The 26,312-nt window shown below is 37.2% G+C and overlaps 3 protein-coding genes across 3 annotated transcripts; 2 read left to right on the top strand and 1 right to left on the bottom strand.

The window, feature by feature from the left end:
* Nucleotides 1-1,319: 1,319 nt before the first annotated feature.
* Nucleotides 1,320-7,712, bottom strand: LOC120208473. Its single transcript, XM_039207753.1, has 14 exons — nucleotides 7,588-7,712; nucleotides 7,435-7,495; nucleotides 5,839-7,342; nucleotides 5,703-5,734; nucleotides 5,376-5,508; nucleotides 4,930-5,027; nucleotides 4,560-4,604; nucleotides 4,047-4,152; nucleotides 3,684-3,810; nucleotides 3,416-3,531; nucleotides 2,793-2,869; nucleotides 2,379-2,513; nucleotides 1,906-1,974; nucleotides 1,320-1,778 (listed from the first exon to the last, which is right to left on the bottom strand). Exons 1-14 carry the CDS (start codon nucleotides 7,710-7,712, stop codon nucleotides 1,506-1,508), a joined length of 2,901 nt encoding a protein of 966 aa, XP_039063684.1. The 3' UTR covers nucleotides 1,320-1,505.
* Nucleotides 7,713-11,460: 3,748 nt separating this feature from the next.
* On the top strand, nucleotides 11,461-14,004 carry LOC120208391 (UDP-glucose 6-dehydrogenase 2-like). The gene is made up of 2 exons (XM_039207677.1): nucleotides 11,461-11,545; nucleotides 12,490-14,004. The coding sequence occupies exon 2, from the start codon at nucleotides 12,509-12,511 to the stop codon at nucleotides 13,946-13,948; it is 1,440 nt and encodes a 479-aa protein (XP_039063608.1). The 5' UTR covers nucleotides 11,461-11,545; nucleotides 12,490-12,508; the 3' UTR covers nucleotides 13,949-14,004.
* Nucleotides 14,005-14,511: 507 nt separating this feature from the next.
* Nucleotides 14,512-23,705, top strand: LOC120208472 (chorismate mutase 1, chloroplastic-like). Its single transcript, XM_039207752.1, has 7 exons — nucleotides 14,512-14,682; nucleotides 16,166-16,245; nucleotides 21,865-22,096; nucleotides 22,188-22,274; nucleotides 22,980-23,123; nucleotides 23,273-23,365; nucleotides 23,459-23,705. The coding sequence occupies exons 1-7, from the start codon at nucleotides 14,512-14,514 to the stop codon at nucleotides 23,693-23,695; spliced, it is 1,044 nt and encodes a 347-aa protein (XP_039063683.1). The 3' UTR covers nucleotides 23,696-23,705.
* Nucleotides 23,706-26,312: the final 2,607 nt, after the last annotated feature.

The raw sequence follows: 26,312 nt of genomic DNA, 5'->3' as shown, positions 1-26,312 counted from the left end.
AAAATATTTATTTTTAATATCAAAAGAAAGGACAGTCTCAATACAACTGGATGTCCTATTCTGATATTTTAAAATTAAAAAGTAAACAATATTATTGAAATTAATATTTATCAATATCAAAGAAAAGAGCTGTCTTAAGGCACCTAGAAGTTCTTTTCAGATATTTTTAAATAAAAAAATATTTTTATAAAATTTTGAAATAATAGGGTTATAAATTAAATATATTTTTGAATTTTTAAATTTTAATAATAGAGACAATTTATAATTGCAAAGTACCAATTTTGGGCGTTGTAGGGGTGCTAATCCTTCCCTAAACGTAACCGACCACGAATCCCTTTTTATTATTAAAAAGAACGAATTTTTGGTTATAAACGCCGATCAGTTTAATTTTTTTTAATTGATGTTTTCTTAAAACTCTTTTAAAAGATATTTTTAGGTATTCGACCTACCTGACCCAAAAGGCCGATGGCGACTCTTAAATTATTTTCAAAATTATTTATTAAACATTAATTTCCCCGCCAAAATTTAATATTTCGTGCCCGGACGAAAATCGGTTACGACAGAAATATTCATATTAAGTTTCTAATAACATTAGATTAAGACAATTTATTTATCATATATGAGAAAGATATCATTAATATTTTAAGGACATGATTCCGTACAACGTCCCTTAATAAATCTAACTTTCAATTATTGTCCTTATCAATAAAATAAATAATAATTATTTTGTACTCAATTCATAGAAGATGGTGTGCTAGGTATAACGTACTTTGTAGTGTATGTTACTCAAACGAGTGCTGTGGCTAGCCGGGATGGATCGGGTGGGAGGGTAAGGACAATCGTTCTCTTGAAACTTTAAAATTATTATAGATTTTAGATTTTTTTATATATTTTTATTGAAAATATGTTTTCGTCTTTCTTACAACTTTATAAATTCAAACTATTCCTCTTAAAATTTTAAAATTTTGCATTCATTCTTCTAACGTAAAATATTACGTTCATCTCTAACGTTTTTTTTTTTTTTGGAAAAAAGAAAAAAATGAAAGGCAATCCCTCAAGTGACGAATTGTTCTACTTTAATAGTATATATTGCCTTTATTTTTAATTAAAGGAATAAGGAGATATACATATATTGCAAAAGGTCCCATGGAATATATTTCATTTAAAGTAACACCGAAAATATACATAGTTAAGTTAACCAAACTTGGACCTAACTTAACTCGGTATAGTTAACTTTAGCAAAATTTAAACATTGGAATTAAATGATAAAGAAAAAAAAGAATACATAAAAATGGCTGAAATCAATTCATCAGATTTATTGACTTGAACCAAACTGATACCCTCATCTCTTATTCCATGACTTATTCAAGGTTGTATGCTGCCGTTTCCAAGATCGATGTCGTCGTCGGTACAAAAGCGGACTTGTTTCCGTCGGTTTTTGTGTACACGATTGCCGTTATTCGTTTAATAATATAAGTAGAGATTATTGGTGGCTTGGCTTGAGATTATTGCCTTAACCAAATCTGATAATCCGATCCTTTGTCAATGAATTTTTGCCAACTACCATCCAGCTGATTCTCCTTTGAAGGATTCCAGTTGAAATGTCCCAGTTTCATCACTAGGGTGTCGCCGACCCGAGCTACGTACCCTTCGTTATTGGCATGGTATATCTTGACAGAACTTCGGCAGTGGATCCCGGCTCGTCTTCGAGCTTCTATTAGTTCCGTCAAGACATCACGCATGCCGAATTCGTATAAGTGGTCATAAAATAATACAGGCTGCAACATATTGAGAGAAGTGCATTAGAAGTATGCAATCTGTAATTCAGCCATGTTCATCCTTGATATTTCTGTACATGTGTCTGTTTCTGGAATCATAGGACAGTTTTGATGGCAGGTAACTTACAGTTCCGGGATGCGTCAGGATGTAAGCGTATCCCTGTCCAAGCTTATCGCGGGGAAAGGGCCAGTGACCCTAAAATAAAACTCAAAACAGTTAGTAACTTTCCACTGCCGATATGACAAGTTCATGAGCTGATATGATTGGGATGTACCAAGGCTCAGATCGAATTGGACTGAAACTTGCAGAAAAATTATTTGAAGTTAAGACACGACAACGGAAGATTTATCGTGATCTCAAAGAACTACTTTCAATCTTTCGGTTGTTCCTTTGAGAAATTAGCTATGTTCTAAACTGGACTACAGAGGAGAGTTTAGCCCTCAAAGTGATACATGAAAGCTACTGAACCTTACAAGTTTCTTTTAGCTCCGCTAGAAGTACGCCTGTTATGGCACTCAGAAAGATGGTACTGCTCCGAATTTGTGTAATGTGTATTTACGTATGAATGTATGCATGCCGGTGAGCAATATAGGGAGTACCTGGGTAGATCCTGTATCATGGTTCTCTAGAAATGTACAAGCGCGTGAAGGCCACCATCCCATTACTCCGGTTGGTTTTCCTTGAGGATCTATCAGTCTCCAATATTGGCCATGTAAAGCAGAGTGAAGTATCCCCTGCAATGGCAAATTATTTCAGTCTGCATTTGGAGAAAGCATGCACCTACATGACAACAATTTTTCCTCCAGGCTTATTTTGGTCAAGTTGCATACATATTATGGATATGGACATTAAAACTTGTAAAAAATGCACCAAATATGTATACAACTTGAGACAATGGTGAAGCAAAAGTGTGGCAGGCAGGCAGAGCTCTTGCCTCACTTGGCTTGTCCAAACGCTTGAGGGTTTTTTAGTATGTTCCTTCTCAAAAAGGGTTGAAAACTATTTAGGAATACCTTTGTCGTGACATCGAAAGCTGAGGAAGTACCACCAGTGGCATTGATCCAGTTGACTATCCGTTGTCGATGAGCATCTAGACATGTTAACAAAGTCCCATATATCATTGCAGGGACTGGGGTAATTCTATTCTATGAAAATATTATATAAATCAAGAGAAAAAGGAAGCACATGGGACTTAAATCTAGTCACCAGAAAGACCAAGAGGCACAAAACATGAACGAGGGAGGGTTTCTGAATAAAAATGGGCATCATGTTGGACATTGCACAATTTGTGAAGCCGAGTAAACAAATTTGAATAAGGAGTTTGGTAAACAAAGCCTTGTTGACTAAACAACCAAAATATAACTCCTTTCTGCAATGAATATGACCAGCTAGACATAAATTGAAGGGGAAAAAGTTCAGATATCATCACTTTGAGAGTTGACAATAACTTTTCAAAAGCCCCAATATAAGCTCTATTTCAATAAAATGCCAGACCAACCAAATAAGTTTTAATTTTGAAAATAACCAATACAAGAAGATTAATCAGGCTTTAGGAAAACGGAGTTTGCTACCGTCTCAGACAAAATCAGGAAGAAGAAAAAAAGTTCATATTTCTTAGGCAATACTAGATGATTACCTTGATTGTAAGACAAGTTACCATTTTCATAAGCCATACAGTCCCAATATTCTCCTATAGCAAATGCAGGATGTGAAGCTTCTATATATTCTTTAACAAATGTACCAGAGAAGCCTCTGCAAACAATAGCAAACAAGTCATCAGTGCTGTTAGCTATTGCATCATCCATGGTATCTTCAAATGTTTGGCCTTCTTTTTCCACCTTTTCAGAGTCAAGTGAAAATTTTATGTTTCTGATTATCCTTTTAAATTTTGGACAAATCTTCACCTCACAAAGTCAAGCCGCCAACCATCATAACCAATATCATTACGGAGCCAGTTCAACCATTCCTTTATATCTCTTCGCACGAAGTCCTGCGAATGATCAACGTTTGGCGCCGCATGGAAAATATCACCTAAACATAACACTTAATCAGTCAAGTTTACAGGAAGTTCTATTTTCAATTAACTTAATATTCGGAAATATCATGTCATCTGATGCAATCAATAACAATGGCTGATTTAGTTAGTCAGCACCCTGTCAAAATGTGATTGCCATATTTTAGACCAGTTCCTAGTAGCCACTGAAATTTTGATTAAACGAATAGGGACGGAAAAACACTCTGAACCCACCACCTTATCATATACATACCACTTGAAGGATTTCCACGCCCCTGGAAATTCGGATCATCACAAACAATAGCTTCAGGTCCCCAAGCAAGCTTGCCACCGAAAATATTCCAGACACCATTCGGACTCTGAAATGAGCAAAAGTTCATTTAAATGCATCCCTGCTATAGACTTGTTAAAGTTCATGTCAAACTTTTAGCCTTGCCAACAAGATCAGGACTGCCATAGAAGTTTATACTTCTGTGTTTATGTCATTTGACTGCCCAAAGAAAGATTAGCTGCAATTTTTTCTCATTCATGGTAGTTAAAGTTGTATACAATGGAAAATTAACCACCACAGAATAAAAATGGATTTGCAGTATTTGAGCAAATAAGCAAAAGGACATGTGCAACAATATGTAACCAGACTCTCTTGATAAATAGTAATAAATAAAGTTCCATAACCACTCACTTTATTCTTGCATAGTTTGAAGTCAAAGGGTGAAAATGCGGTGATAAAAGGTAAAATAATGACTTAAAAAACACTGAATTTTACCTGTTTATGAGCGCATCGATGGTTAAGCACGACATCTCCTAATGCCTGCATACATAGGCAACACAATTTAAGTTTCAGCTCACCATAAAAGTACCATCTACGCAACTTCCAAGAAGAAAGATGATGTTTCTTGGCCTTTCGCTCTTTCAGGAATACAAGATTAGCTCAAAAGTTAAAATGACACTAGTATTTGTTCCGAAATCTTTCTTATTAAACACAATAATTTCTTAATAATGCACATAAATATATAGAGAAATTCTATTCCAAGGCTTTGAACCAACAAAGAAAATGAAAATGTCTGAAGCAAGAAGAAAGGAGACCCAAACATTAACAAGTAAAGCTTACTATTCTTAAAAATTGCTCCACATACCAAAAGGTCCTGAGCATGCATTTCCTCTATGCAAGATTTCAGGTCTTCAACAGATCCATATTTGGAGTTCAAGTTGTAAAGATCAGAAGGCATGTAACCTGCATGTTATTCCATATAATTTATGATAGTGTGCAGAACACAATATGAATGTCCACAATTTTTAGCAACTGCATACATGTTAATTGATGTGTGTACTACTGAACAAATAGTTGGAAGAAGAAAAAAAACTGCTCATTAGGTAGATTTCTTAGGATTGCAACATTATCATAACATGACCATTACATTATCCTCCATTCCAGAATAACCACACACATACACGGTACGTCATCTAGAACGACAATTTACTCTATCAAAAGTGATAGAATGGCTTAAATTTCAGATGAGCCACGTTTCCAGTGACAAATAAGATAACAGTAGACGAACCATTGAAACTATTGAAGGTTTACCTTGGGGTGCAACAGATTCTGTTGGTGGTGGGAACCAGACTGCAGTAATCCCTGTTTGTGATAAATCAGCAGCCTTGATAGCTAACTCCTCGTACCATTGCCTTCTCCAGCTTTCCCAATTGAAACCTTGGAACTTGAAGACCAACAAATTAAGATTTAAGTCCTATACTAGCCAAATAAAATCATTTCTTTTTCCAAACGTAGTGGACATTTGACCAGGATAATATATTTATAGATATCTCTACTTCAAGTTAAAATCATGAAGCCTCTGTTAGTCAGTATCATGAAAAATGAACCAAGAACAAGTATATCCAACCAACAACTCACCACAATTTCTCGTCCCGTTCCAGTTCCTGGCTCTGCAATGTGTTTCAAATTCCAAAGCAAATTAGATATGACCCTGCTTCTCAAAATTGACATAAGAATGATAAAAAGTACAAACAAGAAAAGAAGGAAAACTAACCAAATTTTGTTTCTTCTCGAGTCCTCTGCCATTGAACTGTTTTTCGTTGAAGTGCTCGTTCCAAAGTTTTCCTTTTCTTCTCTATTACTTCTTTTTCCATAACATGTTCAACAAGAATATCACCTTCTCTAACCTTTTCTTCAGCAATAGACCAAACCTTATCAGGTTTGGGCAATTCCAAAGATTTAAACTTGGACCTTAAGGCTCTAGAAATGTCGGCCTTTCGAGGAGGAAACTTGGGACGGATACTCCATATCCTTCTTGCCATCCATGGAGGTATCTCCTTACGTGGACCACAACTAAGAAGTTTCCATTTCTGTGAATCATCATCAGTTAAAAGGTTTATTCTCCCACCGTTAGAAACATAGACATCATCTCTGGTTTCTTCCTTTTCTGATCTTTCCTTCAATAACAATGAATGTGCCATCTCTGCTCTTTGTCTCCACATATTTAAAGCACTTTCTGATGTACTCAGTGACCTCTGCAAGGCTTCACACCTTTTCATGTAAGCGTTTTCTCTCGAGTGCGTTGTGTCTTTGGCAGCATCAACAGCAGCCTTGATGCTTTGCAACTCGGCGTTAAAAGCCTTGGACAAAGCATTCTTTCTTTCTTCTGCTTCTTTCTTTATTCTCTCCAATAAATACCTAATATCCTCTTCCTGCTCAAGAGCCTTTTTCCTTCTCAAGTCTTGGAATTCAAGCAATGCCTTCTCGGCATTACTGGCTCGGAGTTCGGCTGCACTTGCTTGTTCTTGGGCCATTTTAAGCTCCAGTTTCAACCTGTCGAACTCACTTTTCGAAACCAGTAATTGAGCTTCTAAATCACTGACAGCACCTTGTAACTTAATATTCTCAGAGTGAACAGAAGCAATAGCATCAATGGGATTTATACCATTAGTAAATGCTGCAATAGCTTTCATAGCCTGCTCACTGGCGTTTTCTGCCACATCAAGGGCCTCTTTTATAGCATCTCTGGACTCCTCAATAATTGAGGATATAGTACCTTCGGTGGATTTTCTTATTTGATCTTCGATTTGAAAAGCTGACTCAGCAGCCAATGTTTCTGCAGCTGAAACCCTCAGCTTGGCATCTTCTAATACGTGAGATGTGGTCTGTTGGAAAGCAATCTCCGCTAACTTTTCGACTTGTACTGCAAGGTCAACCGCGTCTTGTTTTGCAAGAACCAACTTAGATTCTAAGGCAGATTTCTCTTCCACTGTCTCCTGCAGCTTCTGATGGAGCAGAGATTTCTCCGATTCCAGTTCCGAAACAACCAATTCCTTGTCATGCAAAATAGAAGCCACATTTTCCTTCTGTTTAGCCTCCGAAGAAGCAAAATCTTCAAGCAATTGATCTCTTTCTTTTTCAAGGGCTTCTCCTCTGGCCTTAGCCTCAGAAAAAGCTCTTTTCGTCTCGGTTAACCTGTCTTTTTTCGCGTCCGAATTTTTATTTCTCCTTGATGTAAAACCATCCTCATCATCGGCGAAAGTGTCATTGGAATTACCCTGCCATAGAAATCAAAACTTTTAGCATCCATTCCCCAACTTATCAGAAAAAGAACCAATGACAATAATCCAATATGCATCAGTAAACACACCCTATTTGAGGCAGCAATTATTCTTGGCCCGCACCGCCAATTGCCGGTTACTAAATTCCTCCTGCAACAACAACATCGTCATCTTCTTCCATCAATGATTTGATAGCCACACCTTACCAGAAGTATGGAGCTTGAACATAAAAAATAAATAACCTTTTTCTGTTAGAAGAGCCTCCCAAGATTAAAGGAAACTGCCCAAGTGGTCTGCCTAGAGAAACAACAGGGGAATGGGGAAGAAGCATCCCTGAGGCTGAACTTGGCTTTAAAAAAGTGTCCATTTTTTCTCTGTCAAGATAAAATAAAATAAAAACTTTAGCAACTTTTAGGACTGCACAAAACCAAAAGTAATTGCTTCATGAACAAATCTATAAAGATCTCAAAATCAGCATAGACAAATAATATCTTTCTTAGATCAGAACAAATAATAATTTCTAGAACAACAAAAAAAGTAAAAAAAGACAAAAGAGATAAATTAAATCCCATGTAGTAAACATTTTCATACATTTATACACTGAAGTCAATGAACCAAGTAACAAAGAATGAAGATTGAGATAAAATCATCAACTTGGTTATGTGTGCGCGCGCGCATATATATATATATACATATAGAGCCTAAGAAACCAACCAATTGTAGCAGAAACAAAAGTATTGAAGACAAAACAAAAACCCCATTAAGAGAATATTTCAATGCATCAAAACAAGTCATTGGATCATGTAGAACAAATAAAAACATGTAACAAAGAGAGTGCAAACCTGATATGTACCGAGGTGAAAAGAGTTCTGGGAATTCAATTCATTGTATTTGATGAAGGGTCGAGTTTTGTGATTGGTGAAAGGGAAAACGACAATGGGATTTCGGTCTTGGAGATCAGCATTTGCAGGGGAAACAAGAAAATGTAAGAGAGAAGAATGGGTCAGGTAGTTTCTATGGTAGAGAAAAGTGGAGTGCGACTTTCTTTTTTTAAGATCTGCATTAACTATTATTTATAGTAATCAATTATTTATTGCATGTTCATGCAGTTTGACTGTCACACTAATTTTGGTGGACCAATATTATCTCTTAAAAGACGAGACGGAACGAATCAAAAGCAAAAGAAACCTAAAAAAGATTGGGAAAAGCAATTCTTTTGGATAATAATTATTTCCCAATCAACCCAACAATCTTACTGCAAAAAAAAGATAACCTTTTACTTTAAATACTTATGCTTTTAATAGAAAATTAATCTGAAGTCGTAATTATATTTTATTTGATCGTGATTTATTTAATAAAAAACTATTTTACAGAATGAAATCTAATTGAAATTTATATATTTTTCCCTTCCCCTTTTTGTTTTACTTGTATACAAATTGAACGTAAATGTTTACATTTTCATGCACCCGAGAAACTAACTAGAAAAAATTTAGTGAACATTGGAAAAGCATCTTCTGCTTATCTGTGCAGTTTGGTTCTCACTCTCGACAACTACTGACTCGTGCAAACTCGGCAATCAATTTTACGTCACCGTGAGGCTTCTTAACATGAGGAAGATGACCCGTATCTGATTCTTGTTGCATGCTTGCTTTCGGGAGCTCGGAAAGCAGTCTCTTCTAACATGTCGAGAAAGAAAATTCCCAAGTTAATCGTTAAACCATACGTTTTCAGCGTTGTTTCTTGATAAGGAAGGTATCTGCATAAACATGTTTGTATCGACTTCATTGCGAATATAAGAACAAGCAATGAGAGAATTTGTGTTCCATAAGCAGCTCTTGTTGGTAATTTTCCGATTGTTCGATCGGGCAACTTGAAGTAGGATCTTGTTAATAACAGCCTGAAATGCGAAAAACTCACCATTGCCAGTTTTTTGCGCACTATCTTATAATTCTCTCCACAGATGATCAATGTTTTCTTCTTCACCTGCATATAACAAAATTCGTAAGTGTTAAAGATGTTTCGGCTTCCTACTTACGACAACCTAATACTACTATGTCTGAGATGTAATGAACAGCTTGTCGTTCGAAATAGTCAGACTGATGGAGGAAACTATCACCTGACCAATTCCATTTGGCCTAATATGCAACAAGCATTAGAAACATGGTTTCCAACCAAGCATTCCCTAGCAGTTCATCTTGTGTATTCTATTAGCATAACACATACAGAATACAACTTAGTTCGAACTTTAGTCGGTTCATCTTCCCACCATGGCATGTGGCAATGTAAGCGATCTGCCTGTATTGTCTTATGAAAAACGAGACCAGAGAATGGCTTTTTAGAGATAGCAAATTGTTGCAGAAGAAAAACTTGACAGCGATAGAATAAATTATATTCGGAACTCGAAACTTACATTTGTCCAGTCTAAGCTCTTGGACAATGGTATGCCATTGAAAGCTAATAGGCTTGCATAAAGGCGTAAAGGGAATGTTTTTAGTAAATTAACCTGATCGATAAGCATTAAAATGTTAGCATTGAGCTCATTGATGGAATAAATCAACAATTAAAGCGGAAATGTCAGATAATGAGACTCACCCCGGCATACGCTACTAGTTCCGGTAACTTCACAAGGCTTCCCTTGCCTTCTGCATACACACTCGGATTGATCAAAACCAACTTGTCGACCTGACAACGGAAGATCAAAGGTGGGGCTGTTTACAATATGTTCATTGATAATCATGATGATCAAAATTGGAGCAATTCAAAAAGTTGAGTGATTAAATTATAAATTTTTAAAGTTTAGTGACCAAAATAGAAGAGAAAAAATAAGAGGGCTAAATTGAGTTATTTTCTTAAATTGAAGAACCAAATTGAGAGAAAAAAGAGATTTGACCTACTTAACGTGTCACGTCAGCATAAAGTAATGATCCCGTTGGTCAACAACGAAAAACATTAATCAAATGAACACATTAAATCTTTTTTTTCTAAGTTGGAGAGCTACATTAAATGGAAAAAAAATAGAGGACCACATTGATTTTTTTAAAAAGTGTGGAGTACCTCATATACCCTTTTGACTTATAATTATCAATCATCATCGTTAGACCCTTTTTCTTTCTTATTAATAAAATGTCTTCAATTGCAATCAAAACTTTTTTCCCGAGTCAAGCAAAGTTCATTCTTGGCTTTGAAGGTTCCATATTCGCACGCTTCCCCACCAGAAAATTATGCCACAATAATCATGTGGCCTTAATGCACATGTAAATTATTTCTAATAGTAATGACAACAACACCAATATTTTAAAAATACATAATAATAATAATAATATAATTTTTAAATAAAAAAATTATAAATAAAAAAATACGTTAGAAACTAGAAACCGGCAAAGTGCAACTAGAATACCATTTGCTTTTGTTTAATTTCTTAGTTTATGATAAGGAAATTACTGCAAACAATCATATATAATCACGTAATGCAAAATAGTGTATGCTAAAATTATGGAGATGGGGTTTTAGCATAAAAATAGACCTCAATTATTTATACTATAAATGAAAAGATTTATTTATTCAATGATATTATTCGGTGTGATTTTAGTTTGCTATATTTTTTTAAATGGTACGGAGTAATTATAAGGTAAAACTAAGTATATGTGTAGAGTATTTCTTAACTATTAATAACATATATGTATACGCGATTACTCCAATTCGAGATTTTAAAAGACAACAATACTCTTTTCGATCATTAAAATAGATTAATAAATTTTTTGTCTCAAAAGCGCGTTATATATCTTACATATAAATACGTTATTTATGCATAAAACTTGGTCAAAGTCTTAATCCAATTCATTAGCATATTTTTAAAAAATATACATTTTATCATGTTAAAATAATTATTATTATTAAAAAAATGGGTTGCCTGCAGCAATCAAGGAAGGTCTCCATGTTATTCGAGTCCAGAACAGATTATGCCTTGCTGTTAAAAAAGAAGCGCGTTTAGATGCTAATACGGCACCGTTTTCACTTGCCAGCCAATTCCCGTTGACAATTCTGCCCGTTGGCAATCACGTGACGTATTTACCCCCTCGTATAAATATCCCCACTCTGATTCTTCATATAGTCGTGGAAGCGAAACGCCAATCTTCTTCTTCTTCTTCCTCTCTGAAGTCTGAACTCCTTGGTCTCTATTTAGAAAATCATCTTTTTGAGGTAAATTAATACAAAATTATTCCATTTTATTGTCTTTAGAGATACCATCTTTCTTGATTTGATCTAGTTAGCTTCATTTCGTGGGTAGTGTGCTTTTTCTTGCTTCGTTTTCTGCTTCAATTTCCCCCCGAGTGGCGAGTTGTCGGTTCTTTATCTGAGTTTCAATTTTCCTTCTTTTTTACATTGGTTTTCCATGAATTAAAATGGATAGTTTTTTTCTTTTTTAGCTGACATTACTTTGGTTGTTAACTGGCTTAAGGTTTGACTCGTTTTCAGAGGTAGTTCTTGATTTGAGTCTCTATTTGACCAGATTCAAAATAGCTTTCTTTTCCCCCCATGAAGTGATGTAAATAGTTTCAAATTTCGTAAAGCTTGGTTCGACCAAACAGATCTGTGGTTGATCTGTGAAGTATGTAAACATTTTGCTCAATAAACTTGAATGAGAACTTTGAATCCAAGATGATTTTTACGGATCTGAATTCAGTTGTACTGATTTCATTAGTTTCAATTTACATTTTCTGGATCTATCGTTTTACTGATCTGTTAGTTAAAATGTAACTAGAGATAGGCGTCGGTGCTTTGATGCATTGGTCAGATCTGATGGTATATTATTCTCTGGTCATTGTTTTATACATTATTCTCAAGTAATTGTTCATTTTATTATTAGTTCAACGTTTGTATTGTACAGGAGCTATGTCGCTTATTTTCTTATTAGGCTCATAGATGCATACTAGTATCCAACACTTACCTTGAGTCCAAGTAACATAGTTTAGATATGCACTTGAAAAGGTGATGATCAGATGTTGAAATACAACTTGTCATATGGATCTTGTTGTTTTCAAGATGAAATGAATTGTTAAGTTTCTTCTAAGTTTTGGAGTCGGGTGGATCCAGGAATGGTTTTCGCCATTATGTTATTTGAATAGTTGTTTCTCTTTTTTTAGGTTGTAGTATACAAAGAAAATGAAGATTTGTTGCATTGGAGCTGGTTATGTTGGTGGGCCGACGATGGCTGTGATCGCACTTAAATGTCCGGATATTGAAGTGGCTGTTGTCGATATCTCTGTGCCTCGGATTACTGCCTGGAACAGTGACCAACTCCCTATCTATGAGCCTGGTCTTGAAGATGTTGTCAAACAATGTCGTGGAAAAAATCTTTTCTTCAGCACCGATGTAGAGAAACATGTGCATGAGGCTGATATCGTCTTTGTTTCTGTCAACACTCCCACCAAGACTCGGGGCCTAGGAGCTGGCAAAGCTGCAGACCTTACATATTGGGAAAGTGCTGCCCGCATGATTGCGGACGTATCGAAATCTGACAAGATTGTCGTTGAGAAATCGACAGTCCCTGTCAAAACTGCGGAGGCAATTGAAAAGATTCTCACCCACAACAGCAAGGGAATCAAATTCCAAATCCTTTCGAACCCAGAATTTCTTGCTGAAGGAACTGCAATTCAAGATCTTTTCAACCCCGATCGTGTTCTTATTGGAGGGCGGGAAACCCTAGAAGGCAATAAGGCTGTCCAAGCATTGAAGGCTGTTTATGCTCATTGGGTCCCTGAGGAGAGAATTCTTACCACCAATCTTTGGTCTGCAGAGCTTTCCAAGCTTGCTGCCAATGCTTTCTTGGCTCAGAGGATCTCATCCGTAAATGCCATGTCTTCTCTTTGTGAGGCAACTGGGGCTGATGTTACGCAGGTCTCCTATGCTGTTGGTAAGGACACGAGGATTGGGCCCAAATTTTTGAATGCTAGTGTTGGTTTCGGTGGATCCTGCTTTCAGAAGGATATTCTAAATCTGGTTTACATCTGTGAGTGCAATGGCCTTCCTGAGGTGGCAGAGTACTGGAAGCAAGTCATTAAAATCAACGACTATCAGAAAAACCGATTTGTTAACCGTGTTGTATCATCAATGTTCAACACTGTTTCAAACAAGAAGATTGCTATTCTAGGGTTTGCCTTTAAGAAGGATACCGGTGATACTAGGGAAACCCCTGCCATTGATGTATGCAAAGGACTTTTGGGAGACAAAGCTCGGTTGAGCATATATGATCCGCAGGTCACTGAGGACCAGGTCCAACGGGATCTTTCCATGAAGAAGTTTGACTGGGACCATCCTCTCCACTTGCAACCCATGAGCCCTGCAACTGTTAAGCAGGTCAGTTGTGTCTGGGATGCTTATGAGGCAACCAAGGGTGCTCATGGTATTTGCATTCTGACAGAGTGGGATGAATTTAAGCAACTCGACTTCAAGAGGATATACGACAACATGCAGAAGCCGGCTTTTGTTTTCGATGGAAGGAACATCATGAACGTGGAACAGCTGAGGGAGATCGGTTTCATAGTTTACTCGATCGGTAAGCCACTGGATGCATGGCTCAAGGACATGCCTGCAGTAGCATAAGTGCCATGCACAGGTTGAATGCTTATGATGGATACAAAACGATTACAGTTCGAGTTCAATTCTTTCCGGTTGATTTTTTTGATGACGAGTTGTGTTGTACCTTGTTTCCTCCATAGTAAGTCGAGCATAATAGGAATTTTACCATCATGACGAAGATAAAAGGAAGGCTATGTGTTATGCCTCCAATTCTTGTTGTTTGTTAGGGAACACACGTTCTTGTTCGATTTGAACTTCTTCCATTCGTAGATTTTGAAATTGCATTATCGATTTTCCTCTTTAATGGAATACTTCAATTCTTGGTATTATTCGTTGTTTTCTTTCAATTATGTTGAGGGATCAATTAAAATTCTATGAGATTAACTTATAATATTAATAACGTGATTTATTATCCTTAATTACTTGTTAAGGGAATTAGCTGTAACTAAATTACTTACTCTCTTTGAGAGATCACTAAGATGTCTTTTTACCCTAGTGAAATGTTGAGCAGAAGATTCATGCAAAACACATAGCTAGTGAAGGTAAAGAAATGGTAGACTCATATGTGGCATTAGAAGATGAAAGTAATGGTTGTTGTGCAGTTGAAGATAAATGAGAATCCCATGGTTTTGGATGATCGTGGAAGAGACTATGAACATTCGAATCTCGAGTTTTCTCAACACTTAGCTGGTGGGGTAACAGAGCCTACATTAGATGTGGAGTTTACTTCGGAGGATGATGCTAGGAATTTTTACAATGTTTATGCTTGCAGTGAAATTAAAGCAAGACAATTGATGCAGGGGGATCCGAGACAGATGATGATGAGCTGTCAGATTGCACATTGATGGCGTTGAGATACCATGAGTTGGCAGATCAGCGCAAAGGCGGGAGTTGAGTGTGATATGTTACTCATTTGGGCCGTTTTGAGTGCGTTTCAGTCTTTTGGCCATAACTTTGGCTACGGGTGTCGGAATCGCGCATAAGACCTCAATTCGGAAAGCCCCTTTCGACGCGCACGCTGTCCACATCGAGCATTACTCCATATGGCCTTTTTTCGACCTCAAATTCTGTCGTTTTCCCCTTCAAATCACTAGTTTTATTTATTTTTTACTATTTATGGTAATATTTCGCTTGTCAATTATGAAGTCATTTTAAATCCGATTTGGGCCCGATTTTTTTGCAGATTGCTTAATTTATTTCGAATTTCAATTTAGAGTGATTTCCGAGATTTTGCTATTTTTGGCAAAATTCGGATAAAGACGATTTTTTGCTATAACAGTCCGGCTTGTGGACTGATTTTCGCATTGTTTTTGATTTTATATTATTCTATTAAACCCTAGAGATATTTTCTCTGCGTTTTTGGGTGAATTTTCTCATGTGAATCATCTGTTGGAACTAGCCTGCAGGATAATCGATATTCTGTCCCGCGTCAGTTGGTATCAGAGCTTCAACATCTTTCTGGGAAATTTCACCAGTTTCAATGGCTGGAGGTCGTGGTCGTCGTGAGCAGGTTCCGAATGAGGAAGCCCAACGCCGTGATCGCAACGTTCAGGATGCGATGATTGCGGATTTGCAGAGACAAGTCGCAGAATTAACCCAGCGCCTGGCGGCACAAGATTTCGAGGATCGTGAGGCCTCTGATCACGATACTAATTCCACTTTCGAAAACCCGTATCACAATCGTGCTCTATTCCGGGAGCACTGTGGTCGGGAGGAGCATCATAGAGACCTCGGTTTTTTGGTCGATCTTCTTGAGTTTTCTGGTACGTTACAAGCCGAGGGATTTATGGATTGGATTAATGAAGTGGAGCATATTTTTGATTATAAGGAAGTCCTCGATCGTGTGAAAGTGAAACTGATCGCCATCAAACTCAAGGGCAGAGCATCTGCGTGGTGGGAGCAGTTGCGACGTTCACGAGACAGATAGGGCAAGGCCAAGATCACTGATTGGGAGAAGATGAAGAAGAAGATAAAAGGTCACTTCCTTTCCTTCGGCTACACGCAATCCTTGTTTCAGTGACTTCATGCATTGAGGTAGGGCGCACGATCAGTCGATGATTACACGGAGGAGTTTTACCAATTGGTCGCTCGAAACGATTTATCTGAGACGGAGGAGCAGATGGTGGTGCGGTATGTGGGGGGTTTACGCCAACCCTTGCAAGATGTCCTCAGCCTTCATTCACTATGGAGTGTTTCGGAAGCTTACCAGCGTGCACTTGCTGTTGAAAAACAACAAAACAGGAGACCAGTGATCAGGAGCAATCACAACAGTCGGCCAGTTCGCCCTCAGGATTCCCGTCCTGCTCAGCAGCCACCGCAGGGTAATTATAACCCTAATATTAGATATTTTCGTTGTGGTGAACAAGGGCATAGGGCGACTGATTGCAGGAAGACTGCTACTCAAAAAGGGCAAAATTTTGTTGATTGAGGAAAACGCGGAATACGAGACTGAGGAGATTGGCGAACTCGTGTATGACGATGATGAGACTGATGATGTGTTGTATGGAGATGGTCATGAGACTCTGGTCGTTCGCAAGAGTTTACTGACTCCTAAGGGCGATTTAGGGGACGATTGGTTGAGAACCAATATTTTCCACACAACCTGCACAGTTGCAGATAAAGTCTGCAAAATGATCATTGACAGCGGCAGTTGTGAGAATGTAGTATCCGAGGAGGTTGTCCAGAAATTGCAGTTGAAGACGGACCATTATCCTAATCCATACAAGTTTTCATGGCTAAATAAAGGAAGTGAGGTAACAGTTGATAGGCGATGCCTCGTGTCTTTTTCAATTAGTATAAAATATTTTGATAATGCCTGGTGTGATGTAGTGTCTATGGATGCGTGTCATATATTGTTGGGTCGACCTTGGCAGTATGATCGCAGTGTCATTCATGATGTACGGAAGAATACATATTCCCTTAGCATCAAGGGAAAAAAGATTGTGTTGGCACCCTGGCGGGAAGGACTCACTCCTACCCCGGTAACCAATAATACTAACTTGATTTCTATGTCCAGGTTTTTAGATGAGATTGAGCATGGAGGCGTGGTCTATGCCTTACTACCTTACGAGAATAGTGCAGTAGACGTGGATACATATTTACCAGTAGAGGTGCAGAGGCTGCTAGCATAAATCTCTAACTTGATGTCAGAGGATCTTCCTCCTGGACTATCTCCTATGAGGGATATTCAACATCAAATTGACCTTGTTCCTGGGTTAAGTTTGCCAAATCGACCAGCATATCGCCTCAGTCCCAAGGAGGCTGAAGAGTTGCAGCGACATGTGGAAGAGTTGTTGGAGAGGGGCTATATCTGAGAGAGTATGATCCCATGTGTAGTCCCTGCTCTGCTAGTACCAAAGAAAGATGGTTCTTGGCGTATGTGTGTTGACAGCCAAGCGATCAACAGAATTACAGTGAAGTACCGGTTTCTAATTCCCCGTCTAGATGATATGTTGGATCAGCTATCCGATTCTAAGGTCTTCTCAAAAATTGACCTTAAAAGCGGATACCACCAAATCAGAATAAGACATGGAGATGAGTGGAAGACGGCGTTTAAAATTCCAAAAGGGTTGTATGAGTGGATGGTCATGCCTTTTGGGTTATCCAATACACCCAGTACATTCATGGGATTTATGCATCAGGTCTTGCGACCTTTTATGGGGAAATTTGTTGTAGTTTACTTCGATGATATCCTCGTTTATAGTCCGACATGGGCTTCACACTTCGATCACCTCCGTGCTGTTTTTGAGATGCTGTAAAAGGAATGCTTGTTTGTCAATCAGAAGAAGTGTTATTTCTTTACTACTTCTGTGACTTTTCTTTGTTTTGTTGTGTCTACTGATGGTGTTCATGCAGATCAGTCAAAGATAGATGCAGTCTTGGAGTGGCCCAGACCAAGGACCTTACATGACATCCGAAGTTTCCATGGATTGGCATCTTTCTACCGCCAGTTCATTAGAAATTTCAATACTCTGATTGCCCCTATCACAGAGTGCCTCAAGGGGCGTGATTTCCAGTGGTCTGAGGAGGCAGAGGCCAGTTTTCAACTGGTCAAGCAGAAGATGACCGAGGTACCAGTTTTGGCACTTCCTGATTTTGACAAAGTGTTCTAAGTAAATTGTGATGCATCCGGCGTTGGCATTGGTGGTGTTCTTAGTCAGATAGGTCGTCCGATTGCTTTTTTCAGTGAGAAGCTATTGGGATCAAAGGAAAATTATTCCACTTATGATCTAGAGTTCTATGCCATAGTTCAGTCCCTGAAGCATTGGCGTCACTACCTAGTACAGAAGAAGTTTATTCTATTTACCGATCATGAGGCCTTGAAGTACATCAATGGCCAATACAAGCTAAGTAGACGTCATGCCAAGTGGGTGGCATACTTGCAAGAATTCACTTTTACGCTGAGACACCAAGCAGGGAGTTTGAACCGCGTCGTAGATGCCCTGAGCCGTCGTACCTTACTCCTCACCACCATCAGTACCAAAGTTGTAGGCTTTGAGACGTTCACAGATATGTATGTAGCTGATCCTTTCTTTGGAAGGATATTTCAGGAGGTAACTGAGGGTCACCGTCATGATTTTGTTTTGCATAATGGGTATTTGTTTCGTGGATTACAGTTGTGCATTCCAGATTATTCATTGAGGTAGCAAATTATAAGTGAACTTCATAATGAGGGACATTTTGGCCGAGATAAGACCTTGGCCCTTATCTCTTCTTATTTTTATTGGCCCAAGTTGACTAGTGATGTGGCCCATTATGTGGACCGTTGTTATGTGTGCCAGTGGTCTGAGGTAGTTCTCACCAATGCGTGCTTGTACACTCCCTTACCTGTCCCTGAAGCTCTTTGGTTCGATGTCAGCATGGATTTTGTATTAGGCTTACCCCGCACCCAAAGGGCCTCGTATTCTATCTTTGTTGTGGTTGACAGGTTTTCCAAGATGGCCCATTTTGTAGCTTGTAGAAAAACTATGGATGTTGATCGGATTGCCCATCTTTATTTCGAGGAGATTGTGCGTTTACATGGTGTTCCTCGATCCATCACTTCAGATCATGATACTAAGTTCATCAGTCATTTTTGGAAGAGCCTGTGGGGGAAACTGGGAACGCAGTTGAATTTTAGTAGTGCCTACCACCCCCAGACGGATGGCCAGACCGAGGTGGTGAACCGAAGCTTAGGTAACCTTTTGAGGTGTTTGGTAGGAACGAAGCCCAAGAAGTGGGATTTGGCATTGCCTCAAGAAGAATTTGCCTACAACAGATCAAAAAATAGATCCACAGGTTTAAGCCCATTTGAAATTGTCTATGGTAAGAACCCATCCGGGGTGCTGGACTTAGCCCCTATTCCACGTATAGGACGTTTCAGTCCTAAAGCATATGAGATGGCAAAGTATCTTCGGGGTATCCATGAGCAGGTGAAGCAGACCATTCATAAGAGCAATACCAAGTACAAGACTCGGGTTGACAGTCATCGTCGTCAGGTACTTTTTGATGTTGGTGATTTTGTTTGGGCTGTATTAACTCGTGATCGTTTTCCTACTGGCGAGTATAATAAGTTTAAGGATCGGAAGATTGGACCTTATGAGGTCGTGCAGAAGATCAATGATAATGCTTACAGGTTGCACCTTCTTAGTCATTTAAAGACTTATGATGTCTTTAATGTGAAGCACCTAAGTCCTTGTTTGTGGATTGTGATGACACTACTATGAACTCGAGGACGAGTTCTTTCCAACCCAGGGTGACTGATGCAGGGGGATCCGAGACAAATGATGCTGAGCTGTCAGATTGCACATTGATGGCGCTGAGATACCATGAGTTGGCAGATCAGCGCAAAGGCGGGAGTTGAGTGTGATATATTACTCATTAGGGCCGTTTTGAGTGTGTTTCAGTCTTTTTGCCATAACTTTGGCTACGGGTGTCGGAATCGCGTATAAGACCCCAATTCAAAAAGCCCCTTTCAACACGCACGCTGTCCACATCGAGCATGGCTCTATGTGGCCTTTTTTCGACCTCAAATTCTATCGTTTTCCCTTCCGAATCAGTAGTTTTATTTATTTTTTACTTAATATTTCGCTTGTCAGTTAGGAAGTCATTTTAAATACGATTTGGGCTGGATTTTTTGCAGATTGCTTAATTTATTTCGAATTTCAATTTAGAGTGATTTCCAAGATTTTGCTATTTTTGAAAAAATTCGGATAAAGACGATTTTTGGCTATAGTAGTCCGTCTTGTGGACTGATTTTCGCATTGTTTTTCATTTTATATTATTCTATTAAACCCTAGAGACATTTTCTCTGATTTTTTGGGTGAATTTTCTCCTGTGAATCATCTGTTGGAACTAGCCTGCAGGATAATCGTTATTCTGTCATGCGTCAACAATGGATTAACAAAGACGTATGAGGTAACAAGATTCGACGAAGAACATAAAGTTTATCTGGTAGGATTAAATATAGCCGACTAGATAGCTAGTTGCAGTTGCAAGATGTTCGAGTTTGAAGGGATCCTTTGCAGACATGTGATTGTTGTGTTCAAAGCAACCAAGATCTTCCTGCTTCATCAACATTATATTCTAAAGCTATGGACTAAAAATTGCAGAGGAGGAGGCCAAGTTCAATGCTTTACCATCCGTTGAGACGCATGGCGATTCTCGGGTGGGGAAGAAAATAATTGTCGGTGATAAAAAAATGCCTTAATACCTTGTAATTCATTTTTCCATTCTCATGGGAGAGAATAATAAAACTACAAGACATTTACTCTAAATTCTCTCGTCCCTTTTTGTTGTTCTAATTTTCTTTGTGTTTGTAGCCTCTCTAGATGGCTAAGAGTACCTCCTGTGGTGTTTACACTTCTACACGAGTGTTCAATTTTTGTGGCTTGAGTAGCCACGTTGTGTTAAAGCTTTTGCATCCATCGAAACCTTGAGGGCTTGGTGCTAGCCTCTGTTAAGTTTTTGTGCTCATAAGACGTGGTGTAAAGCTTACTTAGGCGTAGAACCGACGAAGTACTGTTAAGAATTGTCTAAGACCGCACGTTTTGGAGGTTCAAAGATGTGACAACCACACGTTTCCGAGTTTAATTACTTTCGTACCTGTTTGTTGTATGATTAATATACCATATTGGCATGTATGTAATAACATTCTTTCAAATAAAAAATAATAGCTCCACGATGATCGAATATCAAGATCCAACGGTTCTGATGTTGCATGGAAAACAATAGGTTTAGGGTTGACTTTCATTATTATTTTTTTGGAGGAAAAAAAGTGAAAAAGACTGGAATATTTCCAAATTCCATAGCTCCACGAGAACAAGGCAACAAAAGGAATCATTGGCCATAGATTTAGAGTACTCCGAGACACACTCGTTTTATAGATTTATTATTTGATCTCTTCTTCATTCTTGATTTATTGATTTGATCTAATAATATAACAATTACAAAGCATCCCAGACCTCTATTCGTCATGAATTAGCAGACTTTTCTGCCTTGGTTCTGCCTTGGGTTTGTTTCAATTCGTCAGTTCAGTTGTTTATAATTCCATTGTTAAATTTCTTGGATTTTAATTGTTTTTCTGATGTTTGGCAAGAAAACGTTTTCCTGGAAAACTCATCTTTGAGTGCAGCAGCCAACATTTTATGTTTTTGCCTGCTTCTTTGGATAAATGCATCGATTTCTATACTTCTGAACACTATTCTGCCACATATGCACATCTATGTTATCTGTATTCGAGTTTTTCAATTACTTCGAGGATTATTTGAGATTCATTTCCATGTATAAATTAGATACCAATAATTTAAGAAAAATGAAGAGTTGGAAACAACATAGATGCAAACTAGTACAGATAATTATTTTCTCAATATTTTCCCATCTACATGGTGTTTCCTTGGTGTAGTACCTGATTTCGGTTTGACAATTGATGTTTATGTGGACTTAATGTTTCGGTAACATCTCTATAGATCAACGACGAGGAGGCTAAGGGTGGATGAGAGCGAGAACTTGACCCTCGAGGCAGTGAGGAACTCTTTAATTCTACAAGAGGACAGCATAATATTTAGCCTTCTAGAGAGAGCACAATATTGTCATAATGAGAATACATATGACCCTGATGCCTTTTCATTGGAGGGGTTCCATGGCTCTTTGGTGGAGTACCTGCTTCGAGAAACCGAAATGCTTCATGCCCAAGTATGTCAGACTCAATAAGCATAGAGAGAAAGGGAATAGGTGTAGCAAAATCCACGCTGCTTTGCTGATAAACCCTTTCATTGTCCATTAGGTTGGCAGATACATGAGCCCAGACAAGCATCCATTCTTCCCATACGAATTACCGGACCCCTTGTTGCCACCTTTGAAATACCCTCAGGTAAAATGATAGGAGGCATTACGTATTATCGCTATTTTGCTGTGGCATTGGACTTATGTTCATTGCCACCTTTGTCCGCATTCTCACTAATACATGAAGTATTCTGTTAATTGTGTGTTTTATCAGAACTTTTAAGCATTCGTCACTGCCATCACTCTAGTTGTAAAGAATGGAGTACGTTAGGTCGGTCTTAGATTCACATCTGAAAAGCGTAAAATGATATCAGGGGAAAATATAGTCATCGGCTGGGAAATTGGTATTAAGTAGCCTCTTGAAGGACTTGTGGAGTACTTCCTTCTCTATGACCCGTCTTCCTCGTTAATTTAAGTATCGGATAGAAATGTGTCCGATATAGGCATGTTTGATATTTTCTGAAGTTTTTTCCATATTTGGAGGGTCGTGTCTCATACTCGTTTTTTGAATATGCGTCAAATGCAGGTACTTTTAGACCAACAGATCTCTTCATACTATCTTTAGGTGATGAATGATGCTCTTTATGGCATCATGAGAACATAAGATTTAAATTGTTATGTTGAGTAATGGTACTGAATGGCATTCTATTCGAAGAATTTAATCCTCTGCACATGGTCTGTATCTCTCTTTGTCCGTAATATTTATGTATTTTTTAGACATTCAGATTTTTCCACTGTTGAGTGCTCGGTTTTTAACTTCTTACTGAAGCCTTTCTTTCTGAAAATCAAACAGGTAATAAATCCCATTGCTGATACAATCAATATAAATCCGAAAGTGTGGCAAATGTACTTCACAAATATTATTCCGAGATTAGCAAAGGAAGGAGATGACGGCAATTGTGGATCTACCGCCGTTTGTGACACCATGTGTTTGCAGGTAAATATTTAAGACAAGTCTCACGTGCATTTCCGATTGGTTTTCAGGGCATGCGTAGATAGATACCTGTTGTTCCGATTGGTGGTTGTATGGGTACAACATGATGTTCGGGAAACCACTGGATGCTTAACATTTATGTGTCATTCCAGGCTCTTTCGAAGAGAATTCATTACGGAAAATTCGTAGCAGAATGTAAATTCCGGACATCTCCCGATGCTTATCAAGCTGCCATTAGAGAACAGGTATTGTTTATGACATGAGTTTTCTTTCCCAGACTCGTTCATCGAAGCATTTATCGGATTGCGTTCACATTATTTGTTCTTCCAAATTTGCAGGACAGGGATTTGCTGATGAAGTTGCTGACATCCCCCTTGGTCGAAGAATCGATAAAGAAAAGAGTAGAAATGAAAACTAGAACATACGGACAAGTAGTGCAGGGTGATATACGCAAAAACGACCTCGACCCGGTATACAAAATAAACCCGAGCTTGGTAGCCGACTTATACGGCGACTGGATCATGCCATTGATGAAGGAAGTCCAAGTCGAGTACCTGATGAGAAGGTTAAACTGATCGGAAGGTATTTAATCTTAGCTGTTATGATGAAACAGAAGTATGTGAGAATGGATTGGGGATCAATGTTTATAGGTAATCAAGTTCTCATTGATGCCATACTGCTGATGTTGTACATTGAAATGTTTTTATAATGATACAGTTATTGGATATTGCTATAATAATGATGAAAGATTATAGGATAATCTAAGTATTTAATACCTAAACTATCATTTTATTTCGTTTTAGTACCTAAACTTTCAATTCTTTCAAAATCATACCTAACGTTTAGTTTTCGTTTCATTGTAGTATCATGACGTTAACAACTTAATGTGTTTAATGCTTAAACAATCAGTTTTGGTGTTAGTACCTAAACTTTCATTTTTTTTAAAAAACTTAATGTTAAATTTTGAACATGGGTACGGATAATGAAACAAAAACTAAATTTTAGATATGATTTTGAAAAATTAAAAATTTAGGTACTAAAACCGATAGTTTAGGTACTAAATACATAAATTTACCCAAGATTATATGATACCCGAATCGTACGATCTATGTAAATTTTAGTTTATACAAGTCTATCTATTTTACCGATTTCGGGATTTATATTTAAATTTTGGGGGTTTTAAAACCCTTTTATCGAATTTTGATCGGGTTGATTTTGAACAATTAAGAGATGGAATTCTCTTATGGTATGTCATTATGGCTAAAGAAATTGCAGGTTTAATGATCCTCCCTTAAGTATGATGATCCTATACCCTTAATAATTATGAACACATGGGAGAGGACAATTTGATTTTTATTCTTTTGATATTCTTGGGCAAATTTATTCAATCAATCATAATGGTCCCTGACCTAGGGACCATTGTCACCTACATGGAATAATTCATACACCCCACTCCGGATTTGATGATGACCTGGATTTTTATTTTTAAGTACAACTAGGAGGGGTCATTCATGCTCGTTTTAATTGTTGTAAATATTAAATCTTTGTCTTTCTAAGAATACTATTTTAAAAATAAAATGATAGATCTAAAAGAAAATTATATTTCTTTATGTGACGCAGAACATTATTTCTGTCATTATCAGTAAATATGTTTTCAAGAAAAATGCTTAAGTTAATTTCAGAAAATGGAAAATAAATAATTATATGATAATATTTTTGATTTTTTTTTAGAAAAATTATAATACTCGTGATTAATTTTTCAGAATAAAATATATATTTTTTAAAATTAAATCAAATAATTCTTTCTTTTTTTTGAATTAATCACTGGTATTCGATCTATTGATCGACTAATCTAGATCGGGTACTGCAGAGGCGATGACAACTCTCTCAACCCAGTTTGCTCTATTCATAAATATCAGGGTTCAAACCCCTGACTTTAATTAAAGAACCTAATATCTCATCCCACTAGAATAACAACCAACTTATTGTTGGTAAATCGAATAATTCTTTTTCTGAATAAATTACAGAAAACAGTGGTAATCGAAACTCCAAAAGGGGTCAAAGTCAAACTGTCAGCTCCGGTGAAGTAATTTATTCAGTGAGATCCTCCAAAAAGCGTAAAAAGTAAAGGATAAACTATACTATATTTCTGTGAACTATGCAAATATTATATTTCGGACGATTGTCTTTTAAATGTTATAAAATTGTCATTAATTTTCTTAAAGGATTATAAAATGATCCTCTGTGATGTTAGAATAGCAATAAATCATGATGAGTTTTCGGATAATTTTGTAATGGTTTGATAAATTTAAAGACTATTTGGTAATAGTTTGATAAATTTTAATGATCATTATGCAACTGTTTAATAAATTTAATAATTATTTTTTTACAATATTTGAAAGATCGTTAACTGAAATAAGTTTTTTATAACGGAAAAGGTAAAAACCTAAAAAAATAGTTCCTAAATATTTATATATAAATTAAAATCTACACGATTTATATATTAAATAGACACTTTAAAATAAAATTAAATACTAAATTATACTCAAAATCAATAATACATGTCTAAAGATTTTTCGCTCTTGTCTATTTTTTTCGTTATATTTTTAGGCGTTTAATATTAAATTTTATCGTTAAATGACACGTGTCACATTTATAAATTTTTTATTTAAATTAAAAAATATATAATTATACTTTATAAAGTTATAAAAAGAAACCCTAAAATCCCTAAAATATATAACTTCGTCATCCTTCCTCGTTGGCCTCCACCACCAGCGTTGATATGTTCATCGCCGTCAACCAAAGACTCATCAGTTGAAACCCTTTACTTTTTCCCGCAACATTGCTATCGAAATCTTTAAATCTTAATACTTAAATCCTTAAATCCCTAAATACCGGCATCAAATTTCGAAATCCCAGTCAATATTTATACATGGAGAAGGTAGTTGCGGCAGGAGATTGGGGAAGTGGAGGCACGAAACGAGGGAATTTAGGGATTTTTTTTTAATCTTAGGGCTTATGTTGATATTTTCGAATCATTTGAGTTTCTTTGAAAATAATAATTTTATTTTTAAATAAAAAAATTCAAAAAGAGAGAGGGAGAAATATATCAGTTAGGGGCAGAATTTAACGACCATTACAATTCAGACACTTAAAAGTGTATTAAATAAAACGCTTGACACCAATTTTTTA

This window comes from Hibiscus syriacus, unplaced genomic scaffold, assembly GCF_006381635.1.
Source record: "Hibiscus syriacus cultivar Baekdansim isolate YM2019G1 unplaced genomic scaffold, ASM638163v2 tig00016563_pilon, whole genome shotgun sequence".
Taxonomy (NCBI): Eukaryota; Viridiplantae; Streptophyta; class Magnoliopsida; order Malvales; family Malvaceae; genus Hibiscus; species Hibiscus syriacus.
Note: the sequence above shows the minus strand (reverse complement) of the source record. Positions and strands in the feature narration are given on the sequence as shown.